The sequence below is a fragment of the Lutjanus erythropterus genome, chromosome 9 (genome assembly GCF_056507025.1).
Source record: "Lutjanus erythropterus isolate fLutEry1 chromosome 9, fLutEry1.hap2, whole genome shotgun sequence".
Taxonomy (NCBI): Eukaryota; Metazoa; Chordata; class Actinopteri; order Lutjaniformes; family Lutjanidae; genus Lutjanus; species Lutjanus erythropterus.
This window is the reverse complement of record NC_139325.1, coordinates 21,781,837-21,800,740: the sequence shown is the minus strand read 5'-3', so window position 1 is coordinate 21,800,740 and position 18,904 is coordinate 21,781,837. Positions and strand designations below refer to the sequence as shown.

Genomic DNA, 18,904 nt, shown 5'->3' with positions numbered 1-18,904 from the left:
AAAATACAGACTAATGCAATTAGGCTTCATCTATGTTCAATAAATGATCTCCAGATCTTTAGAAACTTGCAGTGGGTATTGAGCAGAGTATACTTGATGTCTTCAAGATACCATGTTATTTACCCATTTTTAAAGCAGGGAGGGGAAACTGATTTCCGCTCTAACTTTATGCATGTATGGAGCATGGACAAAGTAACAGAAACACCTAGTACTATAAAATTCATGGCTAGCTCATGACTTAAGTCACCCTTTGATTTGAGAAAAGCCTCAGACAGCTCAGCTGTTTGTGTTTTTTAAAGAATGCTTCAAAATCACACATAAACTGTTTTAAATCTGTCATATACTGTTTGGAATATCCTGCATCTGAAGTTTTTTTGACAGTTGTGCTTTAAGTTAAAATCCCTTTCCTGGCAACAGTTGTGTAAAACAGCTCAACTCAACTCTAATGTACAGTTATTATTCCTTCAAAGTAGGCTGAGCTGATTGTCATAGCGACACTATCCCCACAGTTAGGAAACAACACACCCTCAGGAGCTTTGCTTTGGTCTTGAGAAGCTGCAGCCTTTATTCACTGACAAACTCAAACCTAAACTGTACATTTACTGCCAGACTTACAACTTCACTGCTCACCTTTTCCTCCGCCCTCATGCTCATTTAACTAAAGAATACATTCAACACGCTGCATTACCAGTCAGTAGACTTGTGTTTGCCGGGTTCTCTTTATCATTAGGACAAAATACTCCTAGACAGGGACAGGGGCATTTTCCTTTTTTACTAGTTGATCACGTTACTTTATCTCCCAGACGTCATGTTTCTCTGCTCAGCTGTGCTGCCATGTCCACCAGTAGAGAGACTGACCTCTGGTGGCACATACTGCCCACTACAGTAAATCAATAGAGCATGTTTCTTAATACCCTGGTATAAAGTAATGCATTTATTTATCTTATTTTGCCATGTTTTTTGTGTCTGACCAACAGCCCCAATCCAAAAAATATTTTGTTGATTTCCTGAAGTTGTTTAGCATTATATTAATCATTACACCAATGCACTGTAAATATCAGAAATATTCTCATCTTACACTGTATCATATCTTTTTGTTTACCAGTAAAGTGCAGCATATCATGGATGAGATGATCTCCACAGAGAGGGAGTACGTCCGCTCTCTTAGCTATATCATTGAGCACTATTTCCCTGAAATGGAGCGTCTTGACTTGCCCCAAGACCTGCGGGGGAAGCGCAGCATCATTTTCGGGAATGTGGAGAAGCTGTGGGACTTCCACACTCAGTACTTCCTGAAGGATCTGGAGTCCTGTGCCCACTCCCCGCTCTCCATCAGTAGCTGTTTTCTCAGACATGTGAGTCCAGACAGCCGGTCGTGTTGCCCTGAGGCGGCTCGCTGACAGCTTAAAAACAACACGCTGATCCAGTGACCGTAATGATTTGTTGACCAGTAATTACTTATGTTTTTCGAAACAACTTAATGCAATATTTGCAGTACAGAGTCAGTGTTTCACTATCACACTCTTATATATAGTTTTTAAATGATGGATTGATTACATTTACAGTCTCTTGTGGGTTTAATCATTCATAGTGTTTGGCAAAGCATACTGAAATGTCTGCATACTTTTTACTATAGTCAGTGTTGTAACTTGTTAATCTTGTGTGCAGGAGGATCAGTTTGGAATGTATGCTCTGTACAGCAAGAATAAGCCCCAGTCCGACGATCTGCTCTGCAGCCATGGGAACGAATTCTTTAAGGTGCGTCTGGAAACTCTGCCTCTGGTTACATCCCTCACACAGTGGGCGCCAGGTCCCAGGGTCATCACTAAACCAGCATGCAACACTGTCTCAGTGGCAGTTTACAGTACACAGATGCCAAAAAAATATGTTGAATTTGACAAAAACATTCTCAACACAAGGTCCAACTTACTTCTTGTTTCTGAAGCTTTCAACCACATCTTGTTGATGGAGCTGCTCAGTTGTCGTGGAGATGGTTGGGGTGATCATAACCTCTGTTGTTGTTAATTTATCAACTGTGTTGCCATTGTAATAAAATACAAAATATATAAATATATATAATATAATATAGTTCATCCACCAGAGAGAAGAGAAAAGTTTATTTTTTAGTGTGAAACATCTTTATCACACTTCTTTAATAAGCATGTTTAAAGGATCCTTATTTGTGTATCTTATGTGGAAAAAGAAAGTTTACACAATATAATGCTCCCTTGAACATACAGTAATATACCACCAATTTGTGGGAGCGTTACCTAATGTAGCAACATTATTTTTTGGTTTTTGACATTTATTTCTGTCCCAACACCTCAGTATCTATTGCATTTGGATGTGAGCACTTTTTTTTTGCATATGCTTATGTTGAAAAACAGTTGGCTGATATATTTTCACTGGATCATTAAAACTGATGTTAATATTGGCCTGATAAAATTAGTATTGTCCAGGCAAACAGGTTTACAAAATCAACACCAATCAGCTAAAGTCTAATAAACTGTATACAAGGCAACAGGATTGACCAACAATCTGCACAACTCACCACATCTATGAAAATTTGCGTATGCAGCCCCATATTCAAAAGTTGATTCATATTTAAAAGCAAATAATATCACAATAATAATCCTCACTGTACTTCTGCAGAATAAGCAGCTGGAGCTCGGGGACAAGATGGACTTGGCGTCCTATTTGCTGAAGCCCATCCAGAGGATGAGTAAATATGCACTACTGCTCAAAGACCTGATCAAGGAGTGCAGTCAGTCCCAGGAGCAGGAGCTGAGTGACCTCCGCACTGCAGAGGAGATGGTCAAGTTTCAGCTTCGCCATGGCAATGACCTGCTGGCTATGGATGCTATTCGGGGCTGTGATGTAAGCTGTAATAATGGCATGTGCTGCTGTGATGAATATTTTGATGTCAGCATAAAAGCAAAATACTACTTAAACGTTACTATGAGACAATCTGTTAAGAAAGAGGTTATTACAACTATTTTTGAATTTGAGGTCATGTTGTTATGAATTCAGCAGAATGAGGTCAGAGTCCCACCAGGAATTGTATTGTTCTCTCTGACGCATGTGACCGGCTGTGTTTCCTCTCCAGGTGAACCTTAAAGAGCAGGGTCAACTCCGCTGCCAGGATGAGTTCATCGTCTGGTGTGGACGGAGGAAATACCTCCGCCACGTCTTCTTGTTTGAAGACCTCATCCTCTTCAGCAAGACCAAAAAGATTGAAGGAGGATACGACATTTACATCTATAAACAGTCCTTCAAAGTAAGAAATTTTGTTTTTTTGGCAGTTTCTGGTCTACACTGCTGGTATAATAACAGTAAAATAAATTTTGGTTCTTTTTTTTTAATTAGACGGCAGAGATAGGTATGACAGAAAATGTAGGCGATAGCGGCCTACGTTTTGAGATCTGGTTCCGACGGAGGAAGTCACAGGACACGTTTATACTCCAGGCCAGCTCTGCAGAGGTCAAGGCTGTGTGGACCGCCATCATAGGGAAGATTCTGTGGAGGCAGGCGCTCAGAAACAGAGGTAACTTTGATCTGAATAGCAATCTGAAATTCTTATCCTCCTTATCCCATGTAAGACAAAGGTCTTGTCATTAAATATTTAACTTTTTTTTTTTTTGCATTTCAGCGTTGCGGATGCAGGAGATGGTGTCCATGGGGATTGGGAGCAAACCTTTCATGGACATCAAGCCAAGTGATGCAGCGATCAGTGACAGAGCCATCGACTATATCATGAAGGGGTCAGGTGAGCCGTTCTTATACACTTATTTTAGCCAGGTATAGTATAGAACTTTTTGAAGTCAGTGTCTCATTCATTTACTTCATTGGTGTTTCAGAAAATCCTCATATGAAGAGTTTTAAGCATGGAACAAGCCAACCAACTACACAATGCTCATCAAAAATTTGATAACTCTAAGTTCATGATACCTAAGTACACTAAAAGTCTCACACAAAGGGGTTGGGAGTGGGAGTGAGAGAAAAGGAAATCCTGGTTGTTCTGTGGTAAACATAACACAAATAAGTTAATTGGAAGCAGCAAACATGCCAGCCATTATTTTTTTTGGTTTACTTTCCATGGTCAAAGTGAGCTCCATCACAGACATCGCTGTTACACTTTAGATTGTGGATTGTGGGTAGTGTAGTACTTTCTGGGACAATGCGAATACAGCATTTTTCATAAGACATTTTAATGCCATACAGACTTGTGGCTTCTACAGGATTATTATACTATTGTTTCACAAAGCTCGTGGTGAGTTTATTTCTTATGGCTAAATGGCATTTTCACTTCCAGAACCTCACTGTCTCTTTCTCCCCCTCTTTCCCTGACTCTTCTTCTCCTCTCTCTCCAGTTTGTTGTTGCGTCTTCATGATTCAGCTTGTAATCATGCAGATACACAACATTTTTCTTTGCTGAAACCACAGAAACTTGGCTCTCGCCTACAGGTGTTTAAATCCAAGTAGTATTTTGGGATTTTTGTCGAGTTAACACACCAGATGTAATCCAAGCCTCAAGGATTTGAAGTCATTACAACCGCAGTAAACTCTTTTACATGACTCCTCTTTCATGGCTCACCAGAGATGCTGTAAAATAACAGATTCATGCCTTAATTATCATCATTAACGACCGCAGGAATTTTCATGTTTTCTTGTCACTTTTCTTCTTTCCCATGATCTCATATCTGACACTGTGTTTGTCTCCACCGACAGAGTCTAGGACCAGGGCGTCCATCGCGGTGCCTTCGTTTGAGCACGCCACTTCGTTCAAGAGACCTCACTCCACCATCTCCAACAGCAGCACCTCCTCCTCCAGCAGCCAATCGTCCTCCTCCCTGCTGGGCTCGCTCAATCTTCATCTTTACTCCTCACCCGCTCACCCACACACACATCAGTACCCAATGACCAGTGTTCCCTCCTTTGGCCAGTGGCCCTACGACTGCATAGAGGAGGACGAGCTGGAGCAGGACAGCGGGAGTCAGCCCTCCATGAGTGAGTGGACATTTTTCCTGCTGTCAAACCCATAAGGCACATTATCTTCACCTATAGGTCCACTGTCTAAGATTTAGATTAGATTTATTGGCAAAATATGGCAGAAATTGAATATAATATTCCTAAACAGGTTTTTATATGTTTTCATTTCACTTCATCGGCTAAAAAAATATTTATTCTGGGTGAAAAAAACAGTTAAAACAGATTAAATCAGTAAGAAACTTAACCCCATGTTGATCACGATTAACTGATGAATTGTTTTGTCTATACAATGTAAAAAAAAAAGTGAAAATTGATCATAATTTGCCTGAGTCCAAAGTGCTGGCTTTAAATTGTTATTATTTTGTCCATTATTTTGTTTTACAGCATTAAATCACAATAGATTCAGAAAAAGAAAGAAAGAAAAAGATAGAAGAAGTAAAGATAAACACTATTAGAATGAAAAAGTACCTCAAGATGAAATGAAAATAATGTACATATAGTTATAATATAGACATTTTACAGGGTTAGATGAGGGTTCACTGTCTGCAACAGTGTCTGCTTTACTGCTACCACCAGGAGTCACCAACGTCTGACGATGTGTAGGTGAAATCCTACACAAAGGAGCTTTAAGCAAAACACAAAGCTAAAACAAACGTGGTAACTGCCTGCACAATGACTTGAACTCTTCCCTGAACAGTAAATTAAGAGTTCTGTGTCGCTTTATTCAGTATATTAATGTATATTTCTGTCTGTGTTGTGTGACAGTCACTGAGAGCTCAGAAACGTCCTCCCAGTGCACCTCCAGTGACAGTGTAACTGGGCTGAGCACCCTCACTATACCAGCACACCCCAGCATCGCCATGGACGCCTACAACAACAACAACAACAACGAGCCCCCCTCTTTCCTGTGCTCCTCCACGCCTCCTTCCTCCATAACGTCTCCTTCAATATTCCAGAAAGAGGAAGATCTCCAGCCCCCAGGCACCAAGTTCATCACAGCAGTGAGTGTTTGATTACTTTTCTTATTATCTTCTTATATTGAGATGACCTGATGTTGTTTCATGAGAGTGTCTTTTGAGGATAAACAATAGAAAATAATTTATTGTTTACCATCTGTGTGAAAAGAAATGTTTCTTTGCATATATGTCTTGAAAAACTGCTGTTAAAAACGAGAACATTAAAAAATTATTTCAGATTCAAACAGGACAAATTAAAAGTACATTTACATAGAAACACAAGACGTGCTACATTAGAAGGAGCATCATGTGGTCGATGGTGAGATTAAGAGAAAGATAAAGCACATGGCAGCTGCAGGCAGCCGTTGCCTTTGTGCCCCTCAGTGTAAACTTTGTGGATATGTGTCATGACCAACACAGGCTGTAGTAAAAATAAAGATGTGTTTTAGCTTAAGCCTACCTATTTATAGAAGTGTGACTGACCTCGGAACATTTTCAATGTTTTTTTTTTTCCTTTTGCACCTTTTTATTGCCCTCTTGCCAACTTTTTTTTTACCCTGTTCATATGTTGGGTTTTTTTTTTGCCTTTTTTTTATTTAAAAAGAGGAAATCTACTCGATTTAATGTATTGTAGTTATTTTTGTACCTTTGACTCTACCCCAAAGTGTACTACATTTTTGATTCTGCAAGTCTCTCTAAGCCAAGCCTCCATCTACTAGTATGGAAAATTCAGCCCAAAATGTGCTGTGTTTCTACTACAGTTTGTTGTAATACACTGGAATCAGGGTATAACATGGAATAAAAAATGTCTGTTATCATAGCATGTATATTTGCTTTATTATCTTTAGTATTGAATTTTATCACATTAGTGTTGCTAAAAATACTTAGATACCTTTAGTTTTATAAATATTTTTTTTCTCTTTGGATAATCATGTACATTCAAATGCCTTGGAAGCAGTAAATAAGAAGCTACAGTGTTCTAGTTTTTGCATTTTCTGTCATAAAGAAACAAAGACAATAGAGGTTAAAAACTATAGTTATTAGAAACATTTTAACACTATATTTACTATTTGTCTAATGCCAGGAACATATTAGGTGATTTTAAAGTGATAGATTTTAAATCATGTCAAATCTGCAGTGAAATCTGCTCATATGAAGAAGTTTAGGATTCAGATCTCTTGTGGTCTTAGTAAACTTTAGACCAGTCAAAACTGTTGCAATTATATTGAACACATTTTCTATTTTTTTGCCTGAAATTTCATAAATCTGAACATGAAAAGTCTTGAGACAGTATTTTATTCTCACAATGATTTGAAGAGCTTTACTTCCCAAATGTGTACTGTCTCATTAAACTTAAAACGAGCGCAAACACACCACACAAGACAATTAGACTGACTGGCGAATTGTAACCATTGTGGGAGAACTAATTATTTAAATGAGCTGGTATATTTTCAGACTCGTGTAAAGGAAAGTGCTGGTCATCAGCTGAAGATTCAATTTCACTTACCACCTCTTTGCTGTTTTGTTTTTACCAGAACACGACCTCTCATATAGCAGTAGGCCTCTCTACTGTGGTCTGACTCAGAGCTGAGGGGTTTTAGCTCAGTAAGTAATTGGTGTCACCAGAGTGGACATCTGTGTTGTTCCCTTCACAGCCTCATTAACAACTGTGAGGAACCTGTGGCCTGACTACTAATCTGTGTGGAAAATGTGCTTTTGGTGCCTGTATTGTGTGCTGCATGGCAGTGTAGAGGGCTCTCATCCTGATGGGTGGTTTGTTTTGTAAACTTCTGGCTCTTTGTCATGTTTTCCTCTTGGTTTCCTCGTCCTCTCATTTTCTTCCTTGTGCATCCGTTTGACATGAGGGTGGACTTTGTCTCAGAAAATACATGTTATCAAGAGTTTTATGTATGTTTGAACTAAGGCTGCCCCCTGATAATCAGCATTTTAAATCATTATTTGGAGATTCTTTCAGTTGAGCATTTGTTTTTTTTATTTTCCTTTGTCGGTCTTTCAGTGCAGTGTCAGTGACTGGTGCACTTATAAAAAATATCCTCGGGACCACATGCGCCGTTGGTGAAACGAGTGGTCGGTAAACAAGTTTCAGCTCCATAAAAAAAACATGACAGGCTGTCAACTTTGCAAACTGAGTCACAAAATCACCACAAAATGCAAAACTGTAATGGAAGAGGAGAAATGTAATAGAAGTGCAGAACAGTGTGACAAGCTGTCAGAAACCTCACCCAGACACCCAGTGACACTTGCCTGTTAGCTTGTTGTTTGAGCTTGTTTTTGCCACTGACAGGCTCAGATCGTTACTGCTGTTGTCTGACAACTGGTCCGCTGATTTTCTAACTGAATTATAGAAGAATGCACACTTTTAATTTAATTGCCTGTGTGAAAATGTTGATATTTTCACATCACAAGTGACAAAGAAAGGTATTAAAACGCCATCTGACTGATAAAACATACTCATGTAGACTCATGTAGGAATTTAGTGTGGCACAGAAAAAAACAAAAAAATTCAGCTAAAGGAACTCTTAGTCGGGGACAGCCTTAGTTTGAACACATGCATGCTCTGTTGTTGTGGGGCTTTGGAATGCATTTATGGTTAAAGGAGTTTTTTGTTGATATATTAAAAGATTAAATGCATAATATATTACATTGTAATTGTACCTGGCAGGAGGATTGTACCTAAATAAATAAAACACTTAAAATCATTACATTTTTTATTAGTCTCCATGTTTAGATGTTGCTTTTAAAATGCAGTACTTAAAAAAACAAAACCATAGGACCCCAAAATGTGTCAAAGTTAAATATGTGTGTTAAATATGTGGCTGTTAAAATGTTATCAAAGATGTCTGCTCCTGTTTTGATATTTTTTTAAGGTTTAGGCAGACAGAGCAAAGTATTCTTTATTTAAAAAGGCTCTAAATATGAAATAGCCTCCCCAAACCTCCTCTGCTGCCTGTTTCAGTGTTAATTTTTAAGAAACTTTCTTTATTAACTCTTGGAGCTCCAGTCAGTGGTAAACGAAATTTCTGATGTATTTTCATTTGTAAGTGCACAGCAATCTAATTAGAAACATTCAGTGCAAAATTTTAGCAATGTTATGGACTTAAGCTTTTAAATAAGTATAAAAGACTGTATATGCACACATTTTGACAATAGCATTGCTTTTGCAGAAAAATACATTATATCTTGCCCTTTACTTTGCTTAAGAAAAAAAAAGTTAGAAAATCATTGATTTAAAAAAATAGCTTTGAAAATTACATCAAAAGTACAAGAGCTGCAACAATTACTGATTAATAATAATAATTAATTAGTCTGATAATCAGTTGACTGGTTTGAGTAATGTTTTTAATACGATTTCTGGTTCCAGCTTCTTAAATGTGAATATTTTCTTGTTTCTTTCCTCCTCTATGACAATGAACTGAATGAGTTGTGGACAAAACAAGACAATTGAGAAAAACTGATGGACATTTTTCACCGTTTTCTGACATTCTATATAGGCCAAACAACTAATCGATTAATCAAGAAAATAATCAAGAGATACATCAACAATGAAAATAATCGTTAGTTGCAGCTGAAAAAGACAGTTTGAGTAATATTTTGCTTCATCTTGTACACTACACTAATGCCCAGTCATTACTGAAAGTGTTAGGAATTTATGGTAACCCTAACCGTGGAATTATTGGTTTGACAAAATGTAGAATATTTAAAATATGTTGTGTGTAATGCCATTTTAAACCTAAAAGGTGTGTAAATATGGTCCGTTAGTTGACTGACATTCTTAACATTGCATGTTGACTGAAGTAATATGAATGCATAATGTGTAGACATTTTTGTTTTCTAAATTCCTCTTTCTTGTTCTGTATTTTTTCACAGCTTTGAAGTCGTGAGGCTGAACACTACTTGATGCCACAGCAGTTTGTACATGAGGACAAGGAGATGAAAATAAGAGGAATCCAGCTGCGGAGGACTGAGACTTTAATGGATGAAGCTCAGTGATTATATGACATTTCATTATGATACTGTAAATTTGAAATTGACACATAATATTCACTGCCATGATGGTACGTCAGTGGTCTGTACATTTGTTTTAATGAACTAGAATCAGTGTTTATATTGTAGATGAGTTTTTTTTTATTATGTATTTTACAAAACAGAAAAAATAGCAGGCAGATCATACAATGTTGTACTGTCATGTTTCTTTTTCTTTTGTTGCCAGTCCTGTGCTATGACATGTTTGTACAGATTATTAAAATGTTTAAAACATGTTTTTGTATGTATTTCATTGACACAAAATCAAGTATTTTAACCCGTGGCTAATCACTGGTTATCACTGATAACAACAGCTGAAGTATAACATACAAACCCCTCGTAGTTTAATAAAGCTCTCTATATGTGAAACCAGCTAAAAGTGGGAATATAGCTGAAAACACGTTGCAGATATTTCCACTGATAACCGAGAATGCGTGTAAAACCACATACAGAGACCCTGTGACAAACATCACTATGAGACCCGCTGCTACCGTTACACAGAGACGCAGAGTTTAAGAAGAATGAAGAAGTGGTTTTTGTCTTCACATGAGAGACGCTGACATTTGTTCACCACAAGTTTTGTATTCTCAGTCCGAGTCAAACATCGCACCCAGACCACAGCCCAACTTGTTCAGTGGGGGTTTGAACTCCAATATAGGCAATCGAGACAGAACAGAAAGCCACTTATGTTCACTAATACACTGCCTCAACCTCTTTTAAGCACTAATATACAGTCCAAACAGTTAATTTAAAATATTAAGTTCTCAGATTTCTTCTCATATAATTTCAGCAGCTTGATCATTTTGATTTGGCACGTTTCTCTTTAGCGAACCAGATGCAGAGGATTGCAGAGAGAAGAACCTCAAGCCCCAACACACAAAGCGTCAGCAGCTCCATCTGTTAAAACACAAAGATAATCGAGTATGCGTTAGTTTTCTATCAGTAAATATATGCAAATACAGTATCTATGTAAGGAATAATGTACAGTGAGCAGGTTATTATGTTGAAATGAATCACCTTGACAAGGTGTCTTTTGCAATAATGACCTGCCCACTGTATATTACCCTGCTTATTTGACACTAAATAATTAAGGATGATTTTATTGATTTAAAAATGATTGTATGATCATGATCTATGATTAGAGCTGCATCCATAGCAATAGTCTGTTATTCATAGCAATGGTGTGTTATACAGAGGTAACAGACCTTATAATGCCATAATTGACCCATCACAATCGAGTATTTAACAAAGCTGTATAGTAATGCTAAATAAGCACTGTCAAGTGTTCCATTTAAATATGTTCCTTCCCTCGTCTTACCTTCCAATGCTGATCATTTTGTGGATTCCAGTTAGCCAGGTCGACACTGATCAGACAGGCTGCAACTACAGCCACAATAATAGAGCCGCAGTTCACCATGAAGGACACCTGGAACATAAACCATACATTAATTTCATTATTTACTAATATATTCATCTAATAATCACCTTCACCAACTGTAATGTTCGTGTTGTTAGGTTTGCACTGATTGTACTCACAGGCAGTAATCCTGGATATTTGAACAGCAGGTTGGAGACAATTCCAGCAATGATGAACTGCAGAGGAGAAGAGTTCAACTTAGTGACGCCTAAAAACATCAACACTGTTTGACTTCATGAGTCACTATATTCAAGACAAGTTGGATATATTAACTTTCAATTCATCCATGGCAGTCTTTAAAGTTTTGTCTGCTTTACTTAGTGCATGTCCTTTTAAGTAAGTTAGCAAGTTTTAAATTGACATAATGTGAGCAGAGACTCACAAGTGCTCCAGTCAGGAGGGAAACTCTGAACATAGTGAAAAGGGACTCGGCCATGTCCTGGGTCACAGCAAAAACAATTCCCACTCCAAAACTGAGGAGACCGCTCACCACCTGCAGAGACTGGTAGAGGAACAATACTGTTATTTTAAGTAAATATTAGAAGATTAATTTATTATCTCAGCTTCGTTTCCACAAGTAATGGTGCATGTGCCAGAGTGGACTAATGCATGAATTCTTGACACCTCCCCCATTACTATCCGTCATTAACAATAACTGGGGAAGCAACTGATACATAAAGGATTCAAGTTGAATTTTAGTGAAATAAAGATTAGCATCCGCAAATCAAACTTGCTTATTTTCCTACATATATCATGTTCATTCAACTTTGTGTGTCTTTGTATCTCCCCCTGGTCATCCACGCTCCCACTGGAATGGTTCTACACCCCCCACCCCCCGGTATGTGGCCTGAAATGTCCTGTAATTAATTAATTGTCTGTAACATTAATACAAGAAAATGTGAATTTTGTTCCCAAAACGAGATGAATTTTCTTCCAAATCATAATAATAGATAAAAACGGTCTAAATGAAGAAATAACACACCAGAGACTTTAGTTCTGAAAATACTGTGCACATATTCACAGTATCAGAGAGTTACATGAAACTTCAGCCTTTACACTGACAAGGTAGAAAACCACAAAAACCCCAACCAAACATTTCCTGTTGCTGCTGTCCAAATCAGCAGAAGATAGAAGAAGTTATCGTGGACATCTCTCTTTATACTTTTTTCACCTTTTTTCTGTTTGTGAGGTATTGCACAAACTCAGCTGTAAAAACTTTATAGTGAGGAATAAATAAAAGATCACCAATGCATGGACTTCAGTGTTTGTGAACAAGTATGAAAAAAAATTTGAATAATAAAAAAGGATGTTCACTATCTCTGTTCCTTTTTGCACATGCTGATACACAGTATCTGTCGCAACTATGAAGCAGCACACTTAGACTCACACACACTAAATAAAAAAAGCTTCAACTTTAAAGACCTGTTTACAGCCACGTTTACACACAAAGCTTACAATGTTCAACATTTTTTTTTGGATTACACATTTTTTGTTTGTAGTGGAAATGATAAATGTATTGATTTCATATAGTACTTAAAAACCACATCACATTCACCCAGTTACACACATATTGTGCAGCTATTTTGAGTTCAGTGTCTCACCCATAGACACTCAGGCATGCAGACTAGAGGAGCTGGAGATCGAACTGCTGACATTCTGATTAGTGGACAACCTGCTCTACCTGCTGAACCATAACAGCTCATAACTGCTCATGCTGTCCTGTAATTGCAGGGTTGGTAGTTTGATCCCTGGCTCCTCCAAACTGCATACTGAAGTGTCCTTGAGCAAAGACACTAAACCCCCAACTGTTGCAGATGAGCGAGATCAGCATGCATGGCCATCTGTGAATATATGTATTTGTGTGGGTGTGAATATGAGCTATTGTAACATGTTTTGCTTTTTTTCTCACTGTAAAGGCTGTTTCCAAAGTTTTTTTTTTTTTTTTTTTTTTTTTTTTTACTGAAACTTGATAATCATTTGCAATGTGTCAGCATTTCCATGTAATCTTCCTAGTTCACATGAATATATGACATATAAAACTCTGGGGTCATACTCATTTTGAGACTTAAAAATTTTGGTCACAACCTCAAATTTAATGCACTGGATAAAATAACCATGATTTCCTTACATTGTCTTACAGTAAAATAAGGTTAGAGTACAATAAGAGTACAACACCAACATCAGAAATCAGCATAAAGTTCAGCAACATGACTATGACAACAATATGATCTATACTCAACAAGTGTTGACTTTCGTGTATGTCCTGAGCAGTTTTGTCACTCTTACCCCTAACACAGCAGGTTGTTTCTGCAGCAGCTCATGCAGCGGCCCTTTTTTGTCTGGCATGAAATCTGTAGCTTGGTAATATCGTACCATCGGCGGCGCTCTCCTGCCAGTTCTGCTCGGATCCTCATCCTCTCCATGGATGTCCATATCAATATCGGCACAGGCCATGATGCTTCTCTGGTCTGGAGGATGAGTTTTTCTCATGGTGTATGAGTATATAATGATTTAAAAGTAATTATGTGTTTGTACTGTGTGAAACATTTCTCCTTTGGTCTTAACATCACTAAAGTATAATGCCTAAAAAGTACAGGGTGACCAGAAAAATAGAAACCTTTATACATTGTAATACAATGCCATATAAAAGTCTGGTAATAAATTGTTAGACTGAGATGTCTTATAACGCAGTCCAAAGGACCATGGATCAAAGCAAGCACCCAAATAATTCAAGGAGTAGTGTCCATAAATCTAAACATATATGTTATAGGCTGCACAATTATCAAAAATATTATTGAATTTGCAGTATGACCAAGGGCATATTCAAATCAGAATAGATGAACTTTTTTCATAAACAAATAATATAACAGTCTGTTAGCAGTCTGACATGCAACGATACAATAAATTTAATAACATTGAAGCTACTAAGATGACAGATTTTTCACTGAAAGATTTACACATTTGTATGTGTTTGCAAATTCATACATTTACTGTCATGGTTGATTAAATATACAGGTGAGGTTTTGTGTGAGGGTTGGCCTGCTTATAATGTTGTAATTGACCTTCACATAATAATGTACTACACATTTATTTTGTTGTTAGAGCAATGTAATGTAATTCTATGCAAGTTTCTTAGCCTTTTAACAAGAGAACATTCATACAGAAATCGTTTCAAACCTGCAGCTCCTTGTTGCGTATCACCCCCGCTCTGTCTCCCGCCTCTGCTGTCTATCTTCAGCTGTTCTATCAAGTAAAGGAACAGAAACACAAAAATATAATGAAAAAGATTTTAAAAAGTGATTCAAAGTTGTTTTCAAAATATCAACAGAAGCTCCCAATTCATAGTGTTGTATATGTATATGTATAACAAAGTTGTTGTTTTTTTTAAAGTGAAACTGAAAAAAGTTAAGATTGTGATTCTTACCACGTTTAAGTTGAGCAGTATCTGTTTGACACTCTGTATGGGTCTCAATGAAGCGCTTCACTCTTTAGATATGATCTTCACTTCCCTGCAAATACTTTGACAGATGAGGCCACCTCACACCTCAACTTCCTCACTCTACCAGTGGTCTGTCTTCATGTTCAACCCTCGGTTTCTCATCAGAATTAGTTTTATATTATTATTATATTGTGCATATCATTACTGATTCAACAAAATCATTTTTCTTTATATTTATGCACACAAATAAGCTTAGGTTAGGATTTAACAGTTTTAAATTTCAAAGGTCTACACCTAGCACTTTGTGGGTTTGTGTGTGCATGCATGTTTGTGTGTGTTTGTGTGTGTCTGTATGTGCGTGAGAGAGAGAGGGCGTGAGAGACGAAGACAAGTGGTGTACCAGGTCATTTCCTTGTTAAAGTCATTTGACGAAGCAGAGAATTTCAGATCAGAATCAAGATACAAGGATTTAAAAAAAAAGGTATTTACTGAAAACTTGAACAACAGATTCCCCTCAGGGACACAGACTGCTTTAACAGCCTTTACTCTGATGTTGTTCACAGGAGAATGAAGAAGACATTTATCTGTGATGAATCAATGATCATCACCATTCCCATTGGGAGTCTGACAGATGTTCGAGAGGGTCAACTGATGCCAGAAAAGTTTCAGTGTGTCTACAGAGATTCCTTCAAGGTCTTTGTCATCAATGGGAAACCTAAACCTCTTGGAGTAAGTTGATTTTTTTCTTTCATAGGTAGAGTCATGTCATCTTGTATTTTCTGCTTCAACACAAAAAATGCAGCATCGTAATGAGTTTTTTTTTCCTGTTTTTATTAGGCAGCCCAGGCCATCGCTGGCGTGTTCATTGTCACTCTTGGTCTGATCTTCTCAAACAACCACCCAGACAATGTCCTGCTCAGAATCTACACTCTGCCCTGTGTTGTGGTAAATACAAAAACAAAACTACAAATTAAATTTTCTCTCATAAGTTATTCTCTGAAAAACAATAATAATTAAAGAAAATACTTACTTACATAAGATTGACAGAAAACAGTATATCTATCTATATTTACAGCATGCATCTGTTCTTGTACCTACTTCCTTTTGCTGCTGTGTCCCTGAATTCTCTGTGCAGCCTCAACAAAGTTTTTTATGTTATGTTGTTATGTTATGTTATGTTACATTATGTTATGTTATAATAATATAATATAATATAATATAATATAATATAATATAATATAATATAATATAATATAATATAATATATTTTCAAATGCATTTTCATTAATTTTCTTTATAGCCTAATCAATTAATCATGAAAATAACTGGCAGATTATCTGACAGTGAAAATAGTCATAATATAACATATATTATAGAATTTAAATATTCAATATTGTATTTTTGTGTATAATTAATCATTTACATGTTTTATCAACATCTTAGTATGTGGTTTCTGGTATGCTGTCGTTTGCCGCTGGACAGTCTCCAAACATGCATGTGGTAAGACAAAAGATCCAAAAAGTTCACTGTTTAGCATCAAAAGGCAAATTAACCCTTTAATTCAAAATTAATGACATGTGCCAACTGTATAGTATTATTTTAGATAATATATCATATTTCTAATGTTTGTAATAGGAATTTATGTCCCATCTTCTTTTGAATTCTTCACTCAAATTAACCCATTTAAATTTAATATCTAATTTGTTGTCAGCAAGAAGTCAATGAGAAATTAAAATGACTTCCAGATATAAGTGAGATTTTAATCATGTCTGCCATCCAGTTAGACTGTCTGAATTTTGTTTTTTCCATTACTTTTTTTTGTAAACAAATGCTTGTATCTGACAAACATATCTTTAGATGATTGTCCAACAGGTAATGACGTGGAGATGAGTTCAAAGAAATGCACATTTGGATTTGAATAAGGTTGTTTACAATGATTTGTGTAAAGAATTCTATGTGATAATTTTAAAAGAAGGTTCAAAATTATTACAAGTTGTCTCATCCTGGTTTGTAAGAAAATGAATTAGAATTAGAACGTTTTCCCTTTTTCTTTTGCTTCCTAATGATGCATCATTACTGTGTTTTTCACTGTGCAGACAAAGCTGTCCTTCTCCCTGAACATTATCACTTTCTTCTGGTCGATCGCAGCAATTTGTATCTGTGCATTTGATCTTCATTATTTTTCGTATCCCTGGCACCGTGACCATGTAAAGGTAAACAACATTTCTCCTTCATGAACTAACCTCTGTGGCTTTTTGAAATGCAAAGCACACGTGTGTTCACCTACATCACTGTCTTTTTCATAGGTCAATGAAGGAATCTCTGGACTGATTATGTTTCTGCTGGTTACTGAAAAGCTCATTGCCGTTTTCTTGATCTACTGGTTGAGTAAAGCTATATGCAGAGAACAATTCAACACGCTGGTATGTCGATTTCTTGAAACACACAGCACAGATACTGTAAGCAGAATATTATTTGTAACTAACAGTGTTTTTTTCTTTCTCTCTGCAGCCCATCATACTGCTGAAACAAGGAGACTGAATTCAAAGACGCAATGGAGTGAAAACTAACCACATACATGGTACCAATGTTGTATCAATGTCATACACCCCTCAACATACAGCACACAGTGTTTTTATTTCATAAGTATTTAAAAATATGCAAAAAACCCATCATATTGCATGTATAATTAGCAACTCCTAGGATAGAAATGACCTATTATGTTTGTAGAAACATATCATATATCCATGTTTATATTGCATAGTTTAATAATTTTACAACAGTATATAAGAATTTATATTTCCTCACTCCAAAGTTTTATTTGCCTTCTAGGTCCCAGAGAACATTGTTTTGTCTCTACTCCAGAATGTTTAGGTCATATTTTGAAATAGCAAATTATCAACCTTTTTAAGGCTGTAAGAGATCATCTTAGTGAAAGCTGATGCGGGTGATAATTAGTTCTGCTTGACTACCATGATGAATTTTGAAACTGAAGAGGACCAGCTGGTATTTAATTCATTTTAGATCGATTATTGAAACCCATCTGTCTGTAAATGTGCATTATTTTTTATTGTTCTTATCCACATTACTGTATAACTGGCATAGATGAGCCATTCTTGAACTCTGGTTGAGAGTCAGAATAATTTTATTACTTAATTGCATTGCTTTTTGAATATTTTATCCATAAGGAATTTTGCTTTTTTTAATACATAGCCTAAATGCATATTTTTGTCACTGTTTCTTTTTTTTTTTTAAATCTGATCATTTCATAGTGTCTTTTGTAAATAAATTTGTAACTTTGTTTCAGGCAAATAAAGAGGGTTATTTTGTTTGCAGCAAACTTACACCCATTCTGCATCTAATTTATTGAACCAATCAGGGTTACTCTAGTGCAAAATGTATTATTGGCCGTATAACTACAGTAGGTGACCTTTTTTTTTTTTAACCCATATTTTACTTCAATTTAGTGAAAATGAGGAAACTATATGTCCAGTAACTTTAAAATCTCTCCTGAACTACCAGAAACAACAGGAAAAGTAAATCTTCATAAAACTGGTGGCTGCTCTTAATGAAAAGTGATAGGGCCCCCTGCTGGGAGCTGAGGATGTTTTTGATTTCAGTGACATGTGAAGCCCTGAGCAACCACATGGGGGAGATAAATACACAGCAAGTAGACTCAACTAAACTTACTTTTCAGTGAAGGATGTATTCTAGGAAAAACATTCATCTGATATTCACACTCAGGAGCTGTTGTACCACACAGTTTTCAAGTTACCAGAAAGCTGTAGGCTTAAATATGTTTAAACAGTAATACAGCAGGTCACAGCTTAAGAGCTGAGTTCATTAACTTGGTGGACGTAGAAATCAGTCATGCTGTAAAGTCCTTGCATTGAGGTCATGCTAAAAACAAACACAGCACCAGCACATTATTATTATTATTATTATTATTATTATTGATAACATACATACATTCATACAGGAATTTGTAAAGGGCACATGTGAACACACTGTACTAGACATTAATAAACATTATCAGTTGTTGAAAGCATTAACATTGTG

The 18,904-nt window shown here is 36.6% G+C and overlaps 3 protein-coding genes across 4 annotated transcripts in view; 2 read left to right on the top strand and 1 right to left on the bottom strand.

The window, feature by feature from the left end:
* Positions 1-10,225, top strand: part of plekhg4b (pleckstrin homology domain containing, family G (with RhoGef domain) member 4B) — a 34,329-nt gene extending 24,104 nt beyond the window's left edge. The window contains exons 15-24 of one of the 2 annotated variants that reach the window (XM_084726564.1): positions 1,106-1,355; positions 1,669-1,758; positions 2,653-2,877; positions 3,107-3,277; positions 3,367-3,544; positions 3,650-3,766; positions 4,729-5,007; positions 5,755-5,990; positions 7,481-7,550; positions 9,834-10,225. In XM_084726564.1, coding sequence (XP_084582690.1) covers positions 1,106-1,355; positions 1,669-1,758; positions 2,653-2,877; positions 3,107-3,277; positions 3,367-3,544; positions 3,650-3,766; positions 4,729-5,007; positions 5,755-5,990; positions 7,481-7,525 — 1,591 coding nt within the window. In that variant the 3' untranslated portion in view covers positions 7,526-7,550; positions 9,834-10,225. The remainder of the gene's footprint in view (positions 1-1,105; positions 1,356-1,668; positions 1,759-2,652; positions 2,878-3,106; positions 3,278-3,366; positions 3,545-3,649; positions 3,767-4,728; positions 5,008-5,754; positions 5,991-7,480; positions 7,551-9,833) is intronic. The other variant, XM_084726565.1, reaches the window with a different exon arrangement.
* A 144-nt stretch (positions 10,226-10,369) lies between these two features.
* LOC146321420 (uncharacterized) lies at positions 10,370-13,865 on the bottom strand. Its single transcript, XM_084726567.1, has 5 exons — positions 13,693-13,865; positions 11,789-11,908; positions 11,526-11,582; positions 11,308-11,415; positions 10,370-10,886 (listed from the first exon to the last, which is right to left on the bottom strand). The coding sequence occupies exons 1-5, from the start codon at positions 13,858-13,860 to the stop codon at positions 10,788-10,790; spliced, it is 552 nt and encodes a 183-aa protein (XP_084582693.1). The 5' UTR covers positions 13,861-13,865; the 3' UTR covers positions 10,370-10,787.
* A 1,338-nt stretch (positions 13,866-15,203) lies between these two features.
* On the top strand, positions 15,204-17,822 carry LOC146321419 (membrane-spanning 4-domains subfamily A member 4A-like). Its single transcript, XM_084725681.1, has 7 exons — positions 15,204-15,326; positions 15,409-15,574; positions 15,683-15,790; positions 16,289-16,345; positions 16,942-17,058; positions 17,152-17,268; positions 17,357-17,822. The coding sequence occupies exons 2-7, from the start codon at positions 15,413-15,415 to the stop codon at positions 17,384-17,386; spliced, it is 591 nt and encodes a 196-aa protein (XP_084581807.1). The 5' UTR covers positions 15,204-15,326; positions 15,409-15,412; the 3' UTR covers positions 17,387-17,822.
* Positions 17,823-18,904: the final 1,082 nt, after the last annotated feature.